Raw genomic sequence first — 20894 nt, forward strand, 5'->3', positions numbered from 1 at the left:
AGACTGCGAGGAAAAACAGGAGAGCAATGGTGGACAAACTGTGTGCGGAGTTAAACGTGGGTCATAAGCATCCTACATCATCGAAAATGGTCAGCATCTCATCACAGGGTGAAATACCATTGCCTGGTTGCTCTGCACAAAGTGTGTATAACACCTGGCAATGCCCATTTGCAGGTCCAGCTGTTCAAGGAGCATAGGCAATGGACTGCGGAGCAGTGGAGGAATGTGATTATGGTCTGATGATTCATCCTTTACAATGTTCTTGATGAATGCACGTGTGCACATGTGACAACAGCTCTGAGTGCCTGGTTCCAACAGTGAAAGGTTCTGCCGGCTCCGTAGTGGTGTGGGGCACATTTTCCTGACATGGCCTTGGTCCACTCATTCCATTAGAAGGCAAGGTTGATGCAGTATGCTACGTAACTGTTCTGAGCGATCGTCTGCATCCCATAATGCAGCATTTCTTCCTTGCTGTGAGGGGTGTCTTTCGGGATGACAGTTCTCTCGTCCACAGGGCACATGTTGTCACCGGCTGGTTTGAGGACCACGAGGATGAAGTTACCCATCTTCCGTGGCCATCCTAATCGCTGCACCATGATCCCGCAGAGCATTTGCAGGAATGTTTGGTGTAGTGCCGAACACAAAGGTTTCTTCCTCCATGAAACACACTTGAATTGGAGGACTTCCTTGTGGAAGAATGTTACCATATTCCTGCAGAACAGTTCCAGACCCTTGTTGACTCCATGCCACATTGTATCTATGCCATCCTGGATGCACATGATGGCTCAAGACCCTACAAAGTGGCATTCTGTTTGTGTTTCCATTTTCTGGCCACCACCTATTTGTTTCATGAAACAAGTCTGAACGTCTCATTGAAAATGCTTAGAACTTGGCACTGAAAGATAAGCTGGAAACGTTCAATGAGACCTTTATGGTTCCAGCAAATAATATCCAATGCGGCACTTATCTGGGTCCACTTTGTGTGAAGCAAGGCAATTTGGCATGAGCTTAACACCTTAGAGGTCGACCATTAATGAGGAATTCCATCCATTTTGTTTAAATAATTCACAAAAGTAATTCCCTGTGATCTTGAATTTATATTAAATAATATGCAAAAAATCTTGTTTGCATTTCAGATATCAACTCGTATCAGCAAATTTGACTACATAATTATTTGTGAGCAGAAACTTGAAATCGTCATTTATGAAGAGATACTTCTTGGGCTGCCAGAATACCTTAGAAGAATGTGGACTCCATTTTGAGCTGTCCTACCTGTGTTTGGATCTCGACCCAGATATAAACTGTCACCCTGGAGTTCAGCATGCAGGACGTCACATCAATGTGTCCCATCAAGTGGAAATTAAACCAGCGGGCCCATCTACCAGCACTAGTTTTTGTGGACATTAAATATCTCACGGTGGCTTTCATGAAGAGTATGTGAGTTATCACCATGAAGAAGCTACCAAATCCTGCCATATTCAGTTGAACATCATGCCTGGCTAGCAGGTTAGTGCAAGACATCGGCCAAAAACTTTCCCCCAGACAATTTACAAGTGCATGGGACTAATTGGGGGTGTTTGAGTAGTAGTAGCAATAGTAGTATTACTTGTGGTACGAGTCGTAGTAATCGTCTGATATCCATGTGAGTCATGAACGATGTGTAATAGTCGCTAACAGCCAACATAGTAGTCGTCGTAAGAGATATTCCTTGATGCCAAAACAGGACAATGAGTAAGTGATGCAGCCCAGGTTGCACAAGGAAAAAGTAGAAAAGTGATGTCGAGCCAACAGAGGATGAATGCCATCTTGTTAATAATAGGATTGTCATTACTGATGATGACAAGGTACGCCGAGCAGTGGGAGTCTGCCACTGAGTATTTAAAGTAATCACACCATTGAGCGACTCCCACGCATTTCTCAATTTTTTTTTGTTCTCTTCAGCATTCTCTCTGGTGAGTAGACAATAAAGCAGTACCACCCTTGAGGGTTTGAGGAAGCAATATGCTCCACAATAAATTATGGATAAAAGGAATGCAGAATTTTCAAGCAGGAATAACAAGAGCGTTCGCTTTTGCAGTTTCATAAGTCTACCGAATGTGGACAACAATGTGATCTCAATGGTGTTATTTGCCCTTCCACAATCAATGCAAATTGTATTAACATTGTTAGAGAAGGGAGAGACTGCAACATGGAGTAGATGGACTTGTGAAGCAAAGTTAAATTTGTTGCATCAACAATCACATCAATTAAAAAAAAAATCACAAGGCATTTCTGCTGGATATACTTTCGGATGGACACTTGAAATCATGTCGAAGCTGTCATTAGATTAGAGACTAGAACGAACATCTTCGACATCGCCAGATATGCCTCCACCCACATTATTAATTCATTATACATACTTGTATCAAGTTTGATTTAAAACCCTCAACCCCGATTTAAAATATTAAATAATTCTGGCTGCCAGACCATGCATCTGATCAGGTTGAAATTTAAAACATATATTCCACATGTCTACTCGATCATAACTGTGACGTTTCACATCGATTTATGAAGCGGTTCAAGATATTTTTTTTCAGAAGAATTTTGTTCAAACCAATATGGCTGCCGGACCATGTGACCTATGTGACCTTCGAACCAGATGGTTCATGAAAAAGTGGAACAGACTGCGCAGCACATCATCTACGAGTGCCCCACCCTCCACCCACCTGAGAATGCAATAATCGATCTGACGAACCCCAACCCCACCACAGTGAGCTGGCTGCAGCGCCTGTGTGATACCGCATAGCTGTCTCAAACGCAAGTAGTAGTAGTTCCACTTCTTAATGATAATCTTGACTGTACTCCAAGGGATATTCAAAGCCTTTGACAGATCTTTATAACCATCCCCTGATCTGTGCCTTTCCACAACTTTTTCCCTGATGTCTTTGAAAGCTCCTTTGGCTCATGGTTGAGTCTTTGCTGTGAAATGTACTACGCAGCAGAGGAAATTACAGGAACAGCTGATATTATTATGAAATAATGAGAATCACGACAATTTAACACAGGTGGAGGCCAATTAACCTGTGTGATTTTGAAGCTGATTGGTTACACCTGAGCTAATTTACAATTACTGTTCCAAGTGTGGGGGGGGGGGGCTTATCCAGCCTTTATCCAGCACGGATAAGCACAGCACTTATCCAACCAAGATGTTCTCGTTTTGCATTTTTAATTAATTTCATGAAATATGTAGAATTTGTTTTTCACTTGGAAGTTGTTGGTTACGATATGTAAGTAAAGGTGCAAAAAGTCTGTTTTAATGGAATTTAATTTTCTGGTTAGAAGGCAACACAAGGTGAAAATTTTGAAAGGGGGTGTAGACTTTCTATAGGCACTGTAAATATATATTATATCATTCTGTAGACCTTATTGACATCAAGTAGGCCAGTGCATTGTCTTGAATGATTTAGACATTTTGTTTTTCTTGTGCCCTCTGTCAGAGTGTCCTCTGCTTTTTATTTTTTTTGGTATCTTCCATCTCATTGTGGTAACCTTTTACAAGCACTGCAGATATCGCATCATCACCACAAATCTCGCGTACGTACTATGTTAGTGCTTTGCTGTTCAGAAATAGTAATGTGACATCACATTCCTCAAGGATGTGTACCTGGCTCTTTCCTCACTGTGAGAGGTTTACATTCTACCTGTTATTGTGTGCCAGCTTCATTTTGCAGCATTCACATGTTTCTTGTGATGAGATAATGCAGATGAATATCAAGTGATAATTTAACACACTTGTAGTTTCCTTGAATATCTCCTGTCTGCACTCCATCCTCTCCTGTTTGCCACACACAGGTTATGGATTTGTGGATTTTGACAATCCTGCAGCGGCGCAGAAAGCTGTAGCTGCGCTGAAGGCCAATGGAGTCCAAGCCCAGATGGCCAAGGTACGCTCTGCATTTCATCAACGATACTGGATGTTTGGAAAGGCCAATAAATTATTATAACGGGGTATCTGTACGCATTATGGTAAAACCCAAGACAATGTGTCATGTCTGAAACTGGATTTCATACCTGCAGGGTGTGCCAAAAAAAATTTCAAATCCACAACGCATTCATTTTTATTCTAAATTACAGGACATAAAACTTCTGGAATGTATACTACATTTTGTGTAACGCTTGTCTACCAAATATCAGAACCATAACTTGTAAGACTTGAGTTTGGCACTCGATTGTTCACATGCTGCAAATGTCCACTTTTGCGCTGAATACAGATTTGAGCACAACAGGTGAAGTTGTTGATTCTGCGCTGACATTCGGAAAGTGAGATGGACCTAACTTCTCTGTGATTACTCGTTTCAGCTCAAAGATAGGGTTATCCTTGTACACATTGTCTTTGAGATATCCCCAAAGATAAAAAAAAAATCTCATGGGCTCAGATCAGGGGAATGTGGAGACCATTTGACGCTCTAGCTTTGGCCAATCACTCTCACCGAAGGGATTCACTCTCACACGGGACTTATTTTGTAGGGTGAGGGCTTGCCTCATCCTGCTGAAAGCATTGTTCTCTCTTCAAAAGCTTCTCCTGCGACCAAGAGCAGGCCAGAAATCATTCAGCACTGGAATGCACCACTCAGAGAGTTTAAGGTCATGGCATTACCCCCCTTCATCTTCGAACCAGAATGGTCCAATGTTGTCAAGCTTGCTCATTGCATACCAGGCCGTGCATTTGACTGAAGGTAAGTCTCTGGCGAACGTCAATGGGTGGTACAGTGCCCCAGTAGACATTCCTTGCTCTCAAAAATGTCTTCATCCATTTGAATGTTCTTTCTTTGCATGGGGTGTCTCTGCAGTTAAAATTTCTCTTGAACTTTCTTTAAGTTTGGACGAAGGATTGTGTTTTGATGTAGGATTCTACAGAAAAAGCCTTTTCTTCATTTGTTCAGGGCATAGTTTCCGACAGGAGCTCAGCTATCATTATCTGAATGGCACATGGAGCCTTTGCATGTGGAATAAAAGCACGTTTATGTGCCATTGGTCATGATATAAAATTCGGTTGAGTGAAAATCCAGGCAATAAGATTATCATGAGGAATATTTCATGCTTAATTATATCTGAAAATTCTCCCAAAAATAGTGCTTCCTATTTTTTTTCCTCTTGGAAATTATGGCAATGCAAGTTAAAAAACAAACAAACAACCTAATGTTAAAACTTTCAGATATCTCATGAGTGCTGTCTAAGTTTTGATAGAATCCTCCAGAAGGCAGGAGATGTGCATGGGTTCAAAATGGTGACTGCAGATAATGTTTGTGCTCATCACAGAAGTCGCTATTTAATCTAAAACCATACGAGAGAAGATCTTTGACATTCGAAGTGGTGAATGGAGCATCTTTTTACATGAGTACAGTGGGACAATGGGCAAACTGAGTTAAGAATAGAGAAAGCACAACTCACATTGTGTTGTGAAGAGCTCATCCACAACGATTAGCACATTACTCAGCACAAGTCGAGTGAAGTGCTTGGTGTCAGACATCATGCAAAAGAGAAGATTATTCAAAGCCTTGGTTATTTCAATGTGTTGTTGTCAGTGGGTGCCTCAAATGTTGATAGAAATTCACAAAGGAACCAGAAAAAGAAAGGCCATCTGCACTGATCTCATATAGCGTGATGAGGATGATAAAGATACAGTCTTCTCAGATTATCATCACAGGAGATGAGGCACGAGTCAATGATTATGACACAGAAACCAAGTTTTAATCCATAAAGTGGTGTTACAAATATTCCCCTTGGAATAAGAAATTCAAGGACTATCAGTGACTTGCGGATAGAGTTGAGTGGGGATATCCATGCTGTCTAGGGAATTGTCCATGCCGACTTCATGCTGAGAGTCACAAAAATAAATTCTGCAGTGTATATTGAGATGAAGAAGCTGAAAGCTGGATCCAAATAGTTTGACCCCACCTGAACAAGCCAGAAGTGTTTCTACATCACCACACCACATATCAGACCACACACTAGCTTGAGGACTTCCAAGGCAGTCGCTTCATTTTTGATGGACTGCATTCAACCTTCGTCCTGCTTACAACCCAGACCCGGCACCCGCAATACCTCCATCCGTTCGATTCTCTAATCTAAAGGATGCATTCCATCGACATCAATTGGAAAGTTATGATGACGTAAATAACAGGGTTCAAAAAGGCTCTGTGACACTGACAAGTAATATAAGCATGATTGCATGCGGGCTTCTGTCAAACACTGGCACAAATGTATTGAAAAGGGATGGTAATTATGTTGAAAAAAATAACATCACAAAAGCTGCGTCCATTTGATCAAAATTGTCAGTGTATTGAGATGGGGATAAAAAGAGGAGGAGAAAGGTAACAAGAAACCTTCAAACAAAGTCTTCAAAACGAGTCAATTTCCTAAATGCATGTTTATTGCTTTGAAATGAATAATAGACAAACCAATTGTCAATAATTACATACCCACCCACACGTGTGAGACTGCAAGATAGTAGTTATGAGGTGTTTGGCAATGGGAATTTTTTTTTCTCCCATTCAATTGAACTTGCTATTCTGATATTCTGATGAGGTTGCAGTAGGAAGTGCTGCTTTTTGGAGCAAGTTGTCCTTTGGATGGAGTCTGAAAGCCAGCCGTACATTCAGCATTTAGGTTATGAATGTTACAGTGCCCCCATGATACACCTCAAAATGAGTTCCCCCGTTTTGTTCCGACAACCTCGCTTGCCTGTTGCTGGGGTTGGTAAAGTTATGATTTGAACATATTGATCTTAGTATTTGAGGTGTGAATACTGTAGCACTATGGATCATACAGCAGCCTCCTCCATCTAACTTTCGTTGTGTTTCCGTATGTCTTTCTAACCATCCATAGCCCTCTATACACTTGTGTTCCACAAAAGTACACCGGACCACAATGGGGATGTATGATTGTCACATGGGATCTGTAATGCTCATAATCTAAGTGCAGAGTTTTGCATTGTTTTGCCTAACAATGTATATATGAGTGGTTGCAAGGATCAAATATGAAGAACAAAACTGAGTTGAAAATTATGGAGGATAGGAAAGGGAAAGAAGGGTGTGGAGTATGGGAGTAGGAAAAGAAAGGCAAAGAAAGTTGGGTTTGATTAGTTTGAGTACACTCACTCCTTTGTTGATTCTAAAATAAAATTTTCCTTTAAACTTACCGCATAGTTCTCTCCTCAGCCTGTTGTTGGCAAAATGTTTAAGGTGGCTGGCTTGACATCTTAGGGTGAACTGTGAACCTTGACTGCACCACACTCTTTTTTTTTTGCCTACAGTTCTTTTTCTCTCTTTTGCTGTAGTTGGATCGCCACAAATTATAATCTCATATCAAGTTTAGATGACCATTCGGCAACTTCAGGATTAGCCTTTTGAATGCTCTTTAAATCACCCTTGAAGGTCTGATGTGTTGCACAGTCTTACTGGGTGCACCACAATCGCATATCGGACCGTCTTTGATCATCCATTCATGGGAAACTGACTGCATTTTCAATGAAGTGTCCAGATTGAGTTTAAGGCAGCAAAGATCTTCCTTAGAAACTTGATTCCTGGTAGTGGTGTGGTTGGGTTGGAAATGACACACCTTCCAACAATGATTACCATGGTTAACACAGCTGGTGTGTAGTTATAACAGTGAATGCACCGTTGTCTGTTTGTCAACAGTGTTTGCAAACAGTGAAGACCTTGGGTAAGCACATTTGGTGTGGTGTTGAAAGTAATGAAAATTATGTTGAAAGATAACATCACAAAAGCAATGCAAGTACAAAACAGATGGTGAACTTATATGTGAACTTCCCTGTATTCGTGAATTTATAAGGTCATAATTGATAACCCAACAATGCACAGAATAATTAGAAACCTGATAGTAAGAGTAAGCATAGCTCGATCCATCGAAGTCATGTGCATGCTCACTATCCATATATACATGTAAAAAAACAAAGTAGAGGCATCACAAAAACAGACTTAAATGCTCAAGGGAGATATTAATGAGTATGGCAAGAAACTCACAAAGAGCGAAGCAGCACAGAAAGATACCCCCCCCCCCGACCTCAAACAAGTGTTTAAACTCTAAATTTTCTGATGCTCTAAATCAGGGGGGAGGGGGACAGGCCACACTGAGGTCATGACTTCTGAGTGTTCCTCCACTGTTTTTCACTTTTTGATTGAATCAGGATTGAACTCCTCTACCTCTACAATTGGAGGAAACTAATCTAAAACAATAGATGACTAAAAACCTAAAATATGAACAATAACACAGAAATTGGACGATGGAACAATGATCAAAGGTGCTTTGGACAGAAAAAATACTTATTAAGTGCCTTGCTTGAAGCCAACAATTATACATGGAGGAGGTTCAATTGAACGTTGGAGGTGCATATCCTCAAGTGATGTAGAAAATTGAAGGTATACAGGGGGTCTTCGCTGTATGTCAAATCTTCGATCCAGAAAAGTTGGACTTGCAATGAAAAAACAGATAGCGGGGATATTTTCCCCATTAGAATTAATGTAATTAGGGGGAATGCGTTCCGACACTTAGTTTATGTGCGATACAACATCACTCAACAAGCTTAACAATCAAGAAAATACATATGAAACACACAAAACATAGAAACAAATACAGTAACTTAAACAAATTTAAAAACCCAAACACCTTTTTATCTTACTTTTACCATAACGTTGAACTATTTTATCATGATAATTTAGTCGTCTTACACCTTGAAAAGTTGGCTAATTGGGCAGGCTGGGGCTTGCTGGTGGAAGAGATGAGTGAGCTATTCAGAGGAGGATGGAGATGCAGGGGGAGGGTGGTCCACCGCCATCTCAACATTATCTGAAGGCTCTGCTTTGGCTGTTTCAGCAGCTGCAATCTTCTTTTGGAGGCCAGGAGGTCCTGTTTTTTCCATGAATAGTTCCTGTTCTTTCACATTTCTGAATAATGTGTTCAACGTCGTCTTCTTACCCAAGCTCATTTTGGCATCATAAATTTATTTGTAGCATGCCAAGCTGTCGTTCCTGATCCATGCTACCTTTGCAGATCAATTTTAAGGTTGTCATGAGCACTGAAAATCTCGATCATCTGCTCAGCGAGATAAAAAAATGATGCACAGAACCTTGGTCATAGGGCCCTTCTCTCAAATTACCAGCCTCCTGGGGTCGTTGTCATCATCACCATCCATACTTTCTTCGTTGAACGCATGCTTGTCCAACTCGGCAAGATCTTCGTTGGTGAGAGGCTGTACGTAGGACTCAAGTAGTTCGGTAACATCATCAACTTCCATCTCATCGAAACCTACCTCTTTCGCAAGCTTAACTCGTTCCGTATGGACACCTCTTCAGAACAAGTGAAATTGTCAATGCCATCAGGGTAGACTCTCCACTAGCAACCGTTCAGCAAACGGGAAGTAACATTCTACCAGGCAGCACCAACGCAGTTCACCGCATGCATAATGTTAAATCCCTTCCAAAATTCTGTAATGGTAGGTTATCCTTCTCCATCGGTCTCTCGAATGAGCATCCTTAATGTCCTTCAAAAATAGTAAGCTTTAAATGTTGCGATTACACCCTATTCCTCGATTGAATCAACAAAGTTGTCGGTGGCATAAACATAAACTTTGATGTTTGGAAATAAAAATTAATAGTGCAACTCATACACACTGGTGTTATCCAAAATCAGGACAATCTTGAAATTGCAATTGTTCTTTTCACAATATTTTTTTTTAATTTCTGGCACAAAGTAGTCCACAAACCATTCACGGAAAATTGGTCTCAATAATCCAGGCCTTCCTGTGAGATTTCCAAGTGACAGAAAGATGGGATTTCACAGAGTTCTTCATTGGACGAGAGGATTCTCACTACTGCAGATGAGCAATGGCTTAAGTTTCATGTCAGCATTCGCATTGCCGCAAAAGAGGACAGTAAACTGATCCTTTGAAGCCTTGAAGCCAGCTTCCCTCACGGAGATGTATGTCTTTTACAGTGTCCTTTTCCAATACAGACCATACAGTTTAATCTACAATGAATATGTGCATGGGATCATTGCTGCCGCCTTTGATAATTGCCTTCGATGTGCTGCGAAACACATCGGTTGCATCAGCATCAGCGCCTGCACCCAACACTCGGATGTTCTTGAATCCATACCGAGACAGAAATTGGCGGAACCATCTGTGGCATGCACTAAATTTTTACTCTTTGGCGGTCTGCAAACTCTCTCCCTCTCTCCTTCTTCCAGATGTCTTTGAATAAGCTCACAGCCTTCTTCTGTATGAGACCATGGCTGACTGTGGTCTTCTTTTGTTGATGTCATCCAGCCAGGTAGAGAGCGTCCTCCCCATTTTTTCCATCACCTCGCTTCGTTGATACTATATATTAGAGTGCTGAGGCATTTCCTGGCCTTTATTCAAGATCTCGTCAGCGTTCTTTAAAATAGTTTGAACAGTCGTCAGCGGCAAACGAAAGAAATTGGCTGGTCGTTCAACATTCATATTCTGTTTCACTCTGTCTAATTTGACATCCAGTCACAATACTGCGTTTCCGCTTACATACAGGTTCACCCTTTTTGGTACCACTTTGTTGGTACCAATGGTACCACTCATTGTTCAAGGATCACCACAGTACAGTGCCCAAAGATTTTTTTAAAGTACAGCACTGTACAGTACGTGGTGGCATTAACTCCAACAATACACAGTGTGAGACAGAGACAGAGGGTTTGATAGAAGGAGGATGGATGAACTGAGGGAGGAGATTGGTGTGCAGATGAGCTTGGCGGAGAGATTGGTAAAAAGCCGGTTAAATGGGGCGGGACACTTGTAGCGGGTCGATGAAGATGGAATTGCAAAGAGAGCGGATAGGTTGAGGGAGCAAGGTAGTAGGAAATGAGGTAGACCGCAGTTTAGATGGGAAGATTGTGTGAGGAAGGATATCAATATGGTGTGGGTAGATGGGGAGTGGATAGAGTTGGCTGAGGACAGGAGGAAGTAGAGAAGTACCATGGTCAAGTCAGAGCAAAACCTGGTACCATTGGACCTCACCCTTTATAAAGGGAAGAGAAGAAGAAGGAAGATGAAGATGATGCATCGGAGTCAAAAAATGCAAAATGTATAAAATTTTTCTCAGCAGTCTATAGTGTGCAGGAAAATGAAACGAGTTAGGAGAGGCTAAAGGGGTGGTGTGGGTGAAAGAGAGGGTGTTGGTCACAAATAATAACTTGACTAAATATTAGTTCAAGGGTAGCCACGTTTTGGAACAGTCACAAAATTGGTTAACAAAAAGAATGGGATGGAGGAGTAGGGAGTGAAAGAAAAACTTGACAGAGCAATTAGCAGCTTGATTCTATCAACAGTGGACTGTTTACACTTAATTTTGGGTTTGCAGCAGAAAATTAAAAAAAAAAAAAAACATCACACATTGCTGCAGAAGCCACATTTCTCGATTCAGGAAAACCCTCATGGAATATCTAGCAAAATAAGAACAGAAGCGTCATTGTTTCATTTTTGCAAATGGAAAATGACATTAAACTGGCAATGTCTTGGACATGTGGCTGTGCAGTGGAGGAGGATGAAAGAACGGTGAAATTATGTGTTTTGGGGTGCTTTGGGTCGCAGATGCGAAAGCAGGCAGGAAGTTAGAAGTTTCCTTCCTGCTTTATGAAAATGGTTCACTTTATCTTAAATTTTGTTAATATTTCCAAGATGTTATGAATGGTAAGGTAATACCATTATGAAAACACACACACACACACACACACACACACACACACACACACACACACACACACACACACACACACACACACACACACACACACACACACACACACACACACACACACACACACACACACACACACACACACACACACACACACACACACACACACACACAATCGAACCTGAAGGGCAAGGGTTCCAGGCCACAGCAGATGATTTTAAGCATTATGTTGTACTAATGAGCTCTAACAAGGGTGATTCATGTTTGTGGCTGTGCTTTTTTTTTCTTCTGCTTGTGGGGTATTGAACCCTTGTCCTAAAGGCTTGATTCACACTGTGAGATGCCCTCTACGAGCTACAGGACAGTACATTATGATGGTGACACCATGGTGCACTGAGGTCGGAAAACAGATTTTAATCTTTTTTTTTGTATATACTGTGCAGTCGAGAACAAAAAATGGAATGAAGAGCTGGAACATCGAATGGATCAGGACGCAACATAACAAAGGGAACAGTGGATAGAGAAGGTGAAATTGCCAACAGCTGGGTCCAGGGAGGAAATCCACAGGAACTGTCGAAGCAGGTTTTCCAGCTACTTGAAAACAGTGAAAAAGAGCAAGTTTGCATGCAAGTCGTTTATTTGATAAAACAAAAGAACACTTCCGTGCACAGGAAGGAAGGCCTCAACTCTCAATGATATTGCGAATCGAAGACTTAAAACTTACATAGAATCTTGAGTATATATACAGTTTTTATCATGAAATCAGATGGACTTTTGTGGACTTCAAATTTGCAACATAGAGAAGTTTTGGTTTGTTTTAGAGTGTTGTTTTCAGCCTCGGGAAGGGGTATGGGGCGGGGAATAGAAAAGAGCCATGTCTTGCCTTGGTGACTAAATGGTCACCAGACAATGGTTACCAAACAGATAAGGTTGTTTTCGACTTGAACAGAGAAATGCGTAGTCTGCTCTGAACTAGCTTTCTCAGCATATACACTTATTACATTCTTTTTTAAAGCACTAAACTAATATAAGACAATTTTGTATTTTACATGATTATGAATTCAATTAATAATTCAGTTTCCACAGAACAAACAAACAAGGGATGGAGCTAATAATGAGGGGTAGGGGAGAATGCAAGTGGTGGGTGGACAAGATGGAATACAGAAGCAAAATTTGAGGTGTGGGGTGTATGGTGGGGGGTAGGGGGGAAGTTAACTTGGATAGCAAAGATCATGGTTTTGGATGGGGGAAGATCTGAGATGGTGGTGAACAGCTGTCTTGAATACCTAGAGGGAAGCATAAGATTGAAGATAATGTGGAAGTTGGCTCCACAGGTGGGAACAAAATAAACAAATGAGTGGACATGAGCAGTGATTATAGATTTTGGAAGTTTCACTGGAAGGTGGTTATTGGTGGACTGCACACGCCCTGCAAATATCTGGGGGGGGGGGGTATGGTAGACAAAGCATGGAGAGGGCAGAGGGTGCAATACCAGAAAGGAGGTGGATGCTAAAAGATAGAGAGACCAATGACTGGTTGACAATGGCAAACTGATTGGCTCATTGATTCAGCTTCATAATGGGAGATTCCAATGAACATGAAGGCTTGGGTTTGAGCAAAGTGTGAGGCTGGAGTGCCAGCCCAGAAGTGGGAGCAGCACTCCATTAAGCTGTGGATGAATGCCTTGTAGGTGCATTTGATGGTACACACACTTTGCGGTTTCCTGTCCATTGGTGTATGTATGTTGTTTGTGGTGCGGAACCCACCCAGCTCGTCCTCTAACGAGGTCAAACCAGGATTTGTGCTTCACTATTATGAACGAACGTATAGGTTGCCAACCAATAAAATGGATCTTTGTCATTTGGGGTCTGTGACTTCTGAGTGACGTTACAGTGACGTTACAGTATAGCGTAATATTTTTAAAACTTGTATTTCAAATAAACAGACATAAAGTCAAATGAGGAAGTTCACTGTTAACATACAATGTCCAACTCCGATTCCCATGTTGATTTGTTTCTGCCCCGTGTCCCTGTCCTGCTGGCTCAACTCATGCGTGTTCACCTCATCCACATTGGCTGTCGAACGTTCGATTCCCGTTATGTCGTTCTCACTCGTGCACTAGCCCATTCTGGTTGATTAAAGAGCTCAAAGTAATTATTTTCCGATACACGATCTTAATGAGTTTTAAACAATCTGATTATATTCGGCACCATGTGTTCACAACCGCTCTGGACATTAACACCTCATTCACTCATCAGAATTAAATTGAGCAATGGATTGAATGATGCACACGTCTTGTCACATGTTACCCATCTCTCTACACTTCTCTCTCGCAGGTTTATATGGTTACAAAGAAAAATCCCGCGCGTTCCAGCAAATGTGGTTCTCGTCCATACTGGAAGTTTCGTCTCAGAACGTTCTTGCATCTTCACAAATCTCATCAGGCAATTTACAGTACAATACTGCCATCTACAGTCAAAATTATCTCATCACGTCAAACAGTATATTCCACAATTCACGAATTTGTGCCACACTAAACTTATAACATGTAACCCTCCATTTAATTGTTCATGTATCGGCATTTACTAATGCTTATCCACAAATACCACAACATCTTGCTTTTAACTGAAAAGGCGGAGAGGAGTTCAGGTGTGCCAAGAAAGGACTTTGCACGATGGAGGATACCCAGATGGCAACTGCTTTGGAGGCTAACTTTGAAATGTGGTTTGCCCAAGAAAGATCGTAGCTGAGAGCAAGACCCAGGGGTTTGAGAGACTGAACCTGTTTGAGACAGTTGTTGAGAAAGTAGATGGGAGGGTTTGCTGGTCCAGTCCTTTCAGAGAGAGAGAGAGAGAGAGAGAGAGAGAGAGAGAGAGAGAGAGAGAGAGAGAGAGAGAGAGAGAGAGAGAGAGAGAGAGAGAGAGAGAGAGAGAGAGAGAGAGAGAGAGAGAGAGAGAGAGAGAGAGAGAGAGAGAGAGAGAGAGAGAGAGAGAGAGAGAGAGAGAGAGAGAGAGAGAGAGAGAGAGAGAGAGAGAGAGAGAGAGAGAGAAGAATTAAATTTGAAACCTCATTTATTCAGGCACACGCAGTATAATACATATTTACGATAATACAGAACTCAACAGGAAAAAAAACTCAAAGTTTAAAGAAATTATAAGGTAATTATAAGTTTTTAATTCATCACAAAACAAAAAGCATTTGCGATGCACCATTTTCTCTCAAAAAGTTTAACATTTTGATTGCTCAAAAAGAAATCAAATTCCAACCTAAGTCATGTTGAGACAAAGCCTTTAAAATAGAGATAACATCTGATCCGTGACCATTGTCGATTTTAATCTTCCTCCATTTGTACATTGTATATTTTGTAACCGCACCCAGAAAATTTAAAAGAACACCCACATCTCTACATATAGGTTTAAAGGGTACATCAACAATAAACATGTTTAAACTAAAGGGAAAAGATAATTATTAATAAAAAAACGATCAAGTGGAAGAAAAAGAGAAATTGGTCTACAACACTTCACATTAGCATGAAACAAGTCCTCCTTCTGATCACAGAAAGGACATATTTCTGTCAGCGAATTATTATGGTGAACAAATGTGTTGGAGGGGAGGGCCCAATGTGCCAACCTCTACTGTATATCTGCTAATACACCATGTATGGGTAAGGTATGTATATATATATATATATATATATATATATATATATATATATATATATATATATATATATATATATATATAGCCAAAGTGGAGTACAGGGAGAGCCTGGCCCTAACCGCTCTGACCATAACGCTATTCTCAGGTTGTAGCCAATAGTATCCACTCCAAAAGAAATTTACCACCATTTGCTGAATAGCCATAATTCGTTGATTTGATGGCTGCAGAACAGTGATTATGTGCAATCAAACAGTGAACACAATTTTGTTGCAATCAAATTATTGATGACAAGAGTATTACCTTTATATGAAAGGGACTTCAACAGTCCTTCCCATGTTTTCAGTCTGCACTTAATTTGTTCCAATACTCCTTCCCAATTTTTCATCTCCATCTCATGATTACCAAGGTGCACTCCAAGATATTTAACTCCGTCTGTTCTCCAGACTAAGTTCTGTGGGAGTTATGGTGGTAATGCACAAAAGAGGTCACTTTTTCCACACCACAATGCTGCACTTTTAATTTCAATTTATCTTACCAGAGGAGGCCACAGAGAAATCTCTCAGACAACGCTGTAAAGCAGAGACATTGTTTGTACTTTTTATTAAAACACAGACATCATCTGCGTAAGCCGTCCGCACAAATTTCGCTCCTTCTATACTTCTCATTCCCCGAGGTATTTGCTGTCTAATGGATAGCAGGAGTGGCTCAAGGGCAACTACAGTATTACCCCTCTTATCCGCCACCCTCTTATCCGCCCCCCTCTTATCCGCCACCCTCGCTATCCACCATGATTTGCTCAGGGACCGAACATCTGAGCTAAAAGCTTAGCAAATTCCCCCGCTCATCTGCCATCTGCCAGGTCTGCCCGGCGTACATAGTAGTGGAAATCCCTGCAAAATTACCCCACTTATCCGCCCGTGACATCCGCCAGTGATGAGTCATCAGGAAATTCCTCGCTTCCATGGAGAAATGTACGAATGAGCCTGTGTCAGTACACATCCGGTAGAGTATTGTGAAATCTAATTTTGTTTATGCTTTCGTGGCATTTGCAGCGCTATCTCCAGTGTGTATTGTGGATATAACAGTGCTTAGTGCATTAGTGGTTTCTAAAAAAAGTTTGAAACAGCATGGCTCCTGTGGAGAGGAAAAGGGACCGTCAGTGTTTGACGGTGAAAGAGAAGAGAGAAATCTGTGAGTACTCTGAGAGTTTTCCATCAAAATCTCAACAAGACGTTGCCAATTTCTTCGCAGCGAAATGGGGAAAGCCCGTGAAGAGGAGGACAATCAGTGACGTGATAAAACAGTCAGACCGATGGCTGAACAAATCGCTGGACGCGTCTATGATGCGTCAAGTCGGTGGTAAACATTCGAATATGGAACAAGCGCTCTTTCTTTGGTTTAGCTCAGCACGTGCTAAAACCATTCCACTAACTGAAGCTATACTGAGGACGAAAGCCATGTTTTTTGGAGGTAAGCCGGAAATTGTCGACTTCCATTACTCGAATGGTTGGATGAATCGCTTCAAAATGCGCAATGGTATATCATGTCGGAAGTTATGCGGTGAAAGTGCTAGTGTGTCCCAGGATTTAGTGAGTGCTGGTAGAACACAGGCAAAGGGTGTGCTGAAAGATTACCAGCCTCGTGCTGTCTACAACATGGATGAAACGGTCCTGTTCTACCAAATGCTGCCTGACCGATCTCTCACTACGGGGGAGTATTCGAGGGCAACTAAGAAAGCAAAAGCTTGAATATCGCTAACTGTTTGCAGCAACGCTGACGGTTGTGATAAGTCCTGTTTACTAGTCATCGGGAAAAGTGCTAATCCCAGGTGCTTCAAGGGATTCAAGCATGACTTGTATTGCGATTACCGCAACAACAAAAAGTCGTGGATGACCAGCTTAGAGTTCCACGACTGGCCGTGCGATTTCGATAAGGAAATACGAATAGCGAACCGCCATGTGCTGATATTGCTGGATAATGCGCCCTCTTGTATTCTGCCCGAGAGCGAGGAGGGCCAAGTCAGTCTCACCAATACGAAAGTGCATTTCTTGCTGCCTAACACGATGTCGCATCTCCAGCCCATGGATGCCGGTGTCATAAACAATTTCAAGCAGCATTATCGAAGATATCACCTACAGCATTTGGTGGATGCGATTGATGAAAATCGATAACCGAAGCTGGAACTGAGAGACGCTATTCGCTTCTCCAAGATGGCTCGGGATGAAGTGAAACCCGAAACCATCAAGAACTGTTTCAAACACACTGGCACCAACACTGGCATCATCCCGGACAATCGGTTCGATCCTGCGACAACGTCCTCTTCTTCGACCGCCACCAGCACTACGTATCCGAGGAACATTTTCGAACAGATCGCTGAACATTTCAACATAGATAGAGCCATGCTGATGACACCAGAAGAATTCGATCATGTCGATGATCATCTAGAACCAACCGAGGTTCTTACAGATGATGAAATCGTCGATCTTGTGACTACCATTCATGACGAGGATACCGAGGAACCGGATGCGCCTGAAGAAGTCGCCACGGTTCCTAGCGCATTGGAAGCGAGGTGCTCCTTGGAACAAGTCACGAGGTACATAGAGAGCAACCGTAATACGAACGAGGGGGCTATTACTGCCATTTCAAAACTCAGGATGCGCCTGAATGAACTTGTAATCTCTGTCGCTGAACAAAAGGAAATTTCTGATTTCTTCCATCCTGTTGGGGGGGGGGTCCTGCAATGGCCCCGTAACACACATGTATGTGCGGCAATGAAAACGTGAATCATTTATGAAAATATGGTGTATGTTGTTCCGTTTGTTTGGTTTCGTTCTAGTGAGTCGGGAATGAGATTCTTAGCCCCCTACGAGCCCTACCTGACACCCCTTGCACCCCTCCAGATAATCTCGCGTGCACACTCACTTATCCGCCACCCCCGCTTATTCGCCACCCCCGCTTATCTGCCAAAAATGACCTTGCCCCAACTTGGCGGATAAGCGGGGTAATACGGTATATATAAAAGACCAAAAAGAGGGCAACCTTGCCGGATACCCTGTTGACAGGGAAAGGAAGAACATAACCTATTGCTAACTTTCAACATACAATAAGTATTGGTATATAGGAATTTTACACAAGAGATGGAGGTTTCACCAAAACCCATTCCCTTCAAAACAGAAAATAGGTATTTGTGATCAACATGATCAAAGGCCTTAGCTTGATCAAGAAACAGTAATCCAAAATCATCACACAGGTGCTTATTGCAGGACGAAATTGCAGGACGAAATAATATCTCTTACCAAAAATATATTGTCATGGATAGATCTTCCGGGTACACAATAAGTTTGGTCTGGATGTATAACAGAACTGATAACAGTTTTCATGCGATTTGCAAGTACTTTAGAGAGAATTTTATAATCAGCACACAGTAAAGATACCGGTCGCCATCTCCACCAGTTGAGGATTCCCAGATTTTGGCAGTAAACATATGACCGCTCTTCTGCAAGACACCAGAAGTTCTCCATCACGTATGCTTTCATCAAGAACGTCAAGCAAATTGTGGAACCTGTCAAGTCTTGCCATTGACATAATGCCATCATTACATCTGCACCATGCGTAACAGTGCAAAAGTGGATGTTGAGACCACACATCCTTAAACTGGTAATTTTTGATGATGTCTTCTCACACTTTCGTGGAGGCAACATGCGGTTCATGACCATTCCTATCAATTAAAGGGCAAATTGTACAGTTAAAATCTCCTGCAATACAAATAAATGCAGTTGCATCCAAAGTTTTTACAGAGTCCCGTAGTGTGGAAAAGAAGATTTTCCTCTCCATGGGATCACTTGGTGCATATACATTTAGGATAACAATCTTTTGAGTGTTGTAAAGAAACTCTACCGATATCAAATGCCCTTTATAGATTTATTTGAAGGAAACCTGGTGAGCACACAACCTGTGACTTAGGCAGATGGAAACGCCGGCTCGAGGTGTAGGAAACCCGCTTAACCACCACGGCCCCTTGAATAGTTTCGCCCACTCAGTGACCTGAGTCTTCATAGCATGGGTTTCTTTCAATAAAATAATATCAGCTTTTGCTTTTTCTATTGCTTGAAGGGTTTGTACTTTCTGTCAGGTGGAACGACCTCCATTTATATTCAGAGATATAATGTTCAATTCCATTATTGATTGTTTTGTGGAATTAAGTCACTTTCCTCATTTAGTTCCTTGTTTGCCTTTGTGACAGCTTTCCTGAAGTGCTGAAATTCAGGTTCCTTAAGGTGGGTTTTCACGGGACACGCGAACGGTTCGCGAAGGATGCGAATGTCGAAAAAAGTTTGAAATTCTCGCCGAACAAGAATCCTGCGAACAATTGACGACGCTTCCGAACTCCCGCGCATGTTTGGCGAAGTTTTGGAGCCTAAAATACGAATGTTGGACTTTGCCATTTTTTCGACATTCGTATCCTTCGCGAACCGTTCACGTGTCTCGTGAAACTCACCTTTAAGGTCCTTCCCTTGCAGCAAAAGCTTTGCAGCTAAAATGAAGGCCAGAATATTGGGAAAAAAGTCTTTGATTCACACGTTGCATTGTCCAAAGGTTTCTTTCACAAACCTAACAATGTTTTCTTTAACCACTTCAGAGTGCTCATCTTCCTCTTGAGATGCACTCAAAGCTTCCTGCAAAGAGGAAGGAAGGTCATCAGCCATGACAACTGGTTCATCATAGTCACTTCATTGTGATTCAGCAGCTAGATTTACTTCTGTGCTACCTGCTCCATCACCGTCTACTTTAGGCTCCTCATCCTCATTCTCCTCAAGCGGGAGGGTGTCGACGTCCCCATTAATACTGTTACGAATTTGGAAACCTATCGCACACAACATTCAGGTCCTATAGATTAGTTATATCGGTAAGTATGTGTTTTATAGATAGCTTCCTTGCCCTTGTCTAATGGGTGATTAAATGTAAATGCGCTGCGTAGTTATTTTGATAGTTAGGGTTTTTCTTTCGTTTATTTAACAAACACCGACAAGAACAACAACAGCTGCGGACCACTCCAGCTCGGAATAAAAGAACAACGACAACCCTCTGCTCCCGGCATTCTCCGCACGCTCGCTTGGCAAAGCGCCAAGTGGGGAAAAGGTTGAGCCACGCCTAAAAACGATGGAATGAATGTTCCCTTGAGCGAGCGCGCCTGTCAGATTTTCCAGCAAGTCAGCCAGACCATTAATGAAAATTTGCAATAAGATGGTGCCAAGAACAATGCCTTGGAGACACTGCAGCCTTAACAGGGAGAGGAGATGAGAGGATTCTGGTGAGAACCACATGTTGGCTACAAGAGGGGAGGAAGTCAGTAACCCAAGAGTGGGCTTGGCCATGGATACCATAGGGAAGGAGTTTGTTGAGCAAGGCAGGATGCCAGACTGTATTGAAAGCACAAGATATGTCCAGAGAGACAACCCTGATCTTTATATCTGACATTGAGTACCTCCATTATTTGGAAATTAGAAGCAG

At 41.9% G+C, this 20894-nt stretch overlaps 1 protein-coding gene across 7 annotated transcripts in view; it reads left to right on the top strand.

Moving 5' to 3' along the window:
- The window catches only part of RBMS1 (RNA binding motif single stranded interacting protein 1), a 424513-nt gene that overhangs the window by 296862 nt on the left and 106757 nt on the right, over nucleotides 1-20894 (top strand). For all 7 annotated transcript variants that reach the window (XM_085891735.1, XM_085891738.1, XM_085891741.1 and 4 more), the window contains one exon: nucleotides 3832-3923. In XM_085891735.1, the coding sequence (XP_085747861.1) occupies nucleotides 3832-3923 (92 nt within the window). The remainder of the gene's footprint in view (nucleotides 1-3831; nucleotides 3924-20894) is intronic.

The sequence above is a fragment of the Eptatretus burgeri genome, chromosome 8, assembly GCF_056783735.1.
Source record: "Eptatretus burgeri isolate ZD-2024b chromosome 8, Ebu_testis_v1, whole genome shotgun sequence".
In the NCBI taxonomy this organism is placed as follows: Eukaryota; Metazoa; Chordata; class Myxini; order Myxiniformes; family Myxinidae; genus Eptatretus; species Eptatretus burgeri.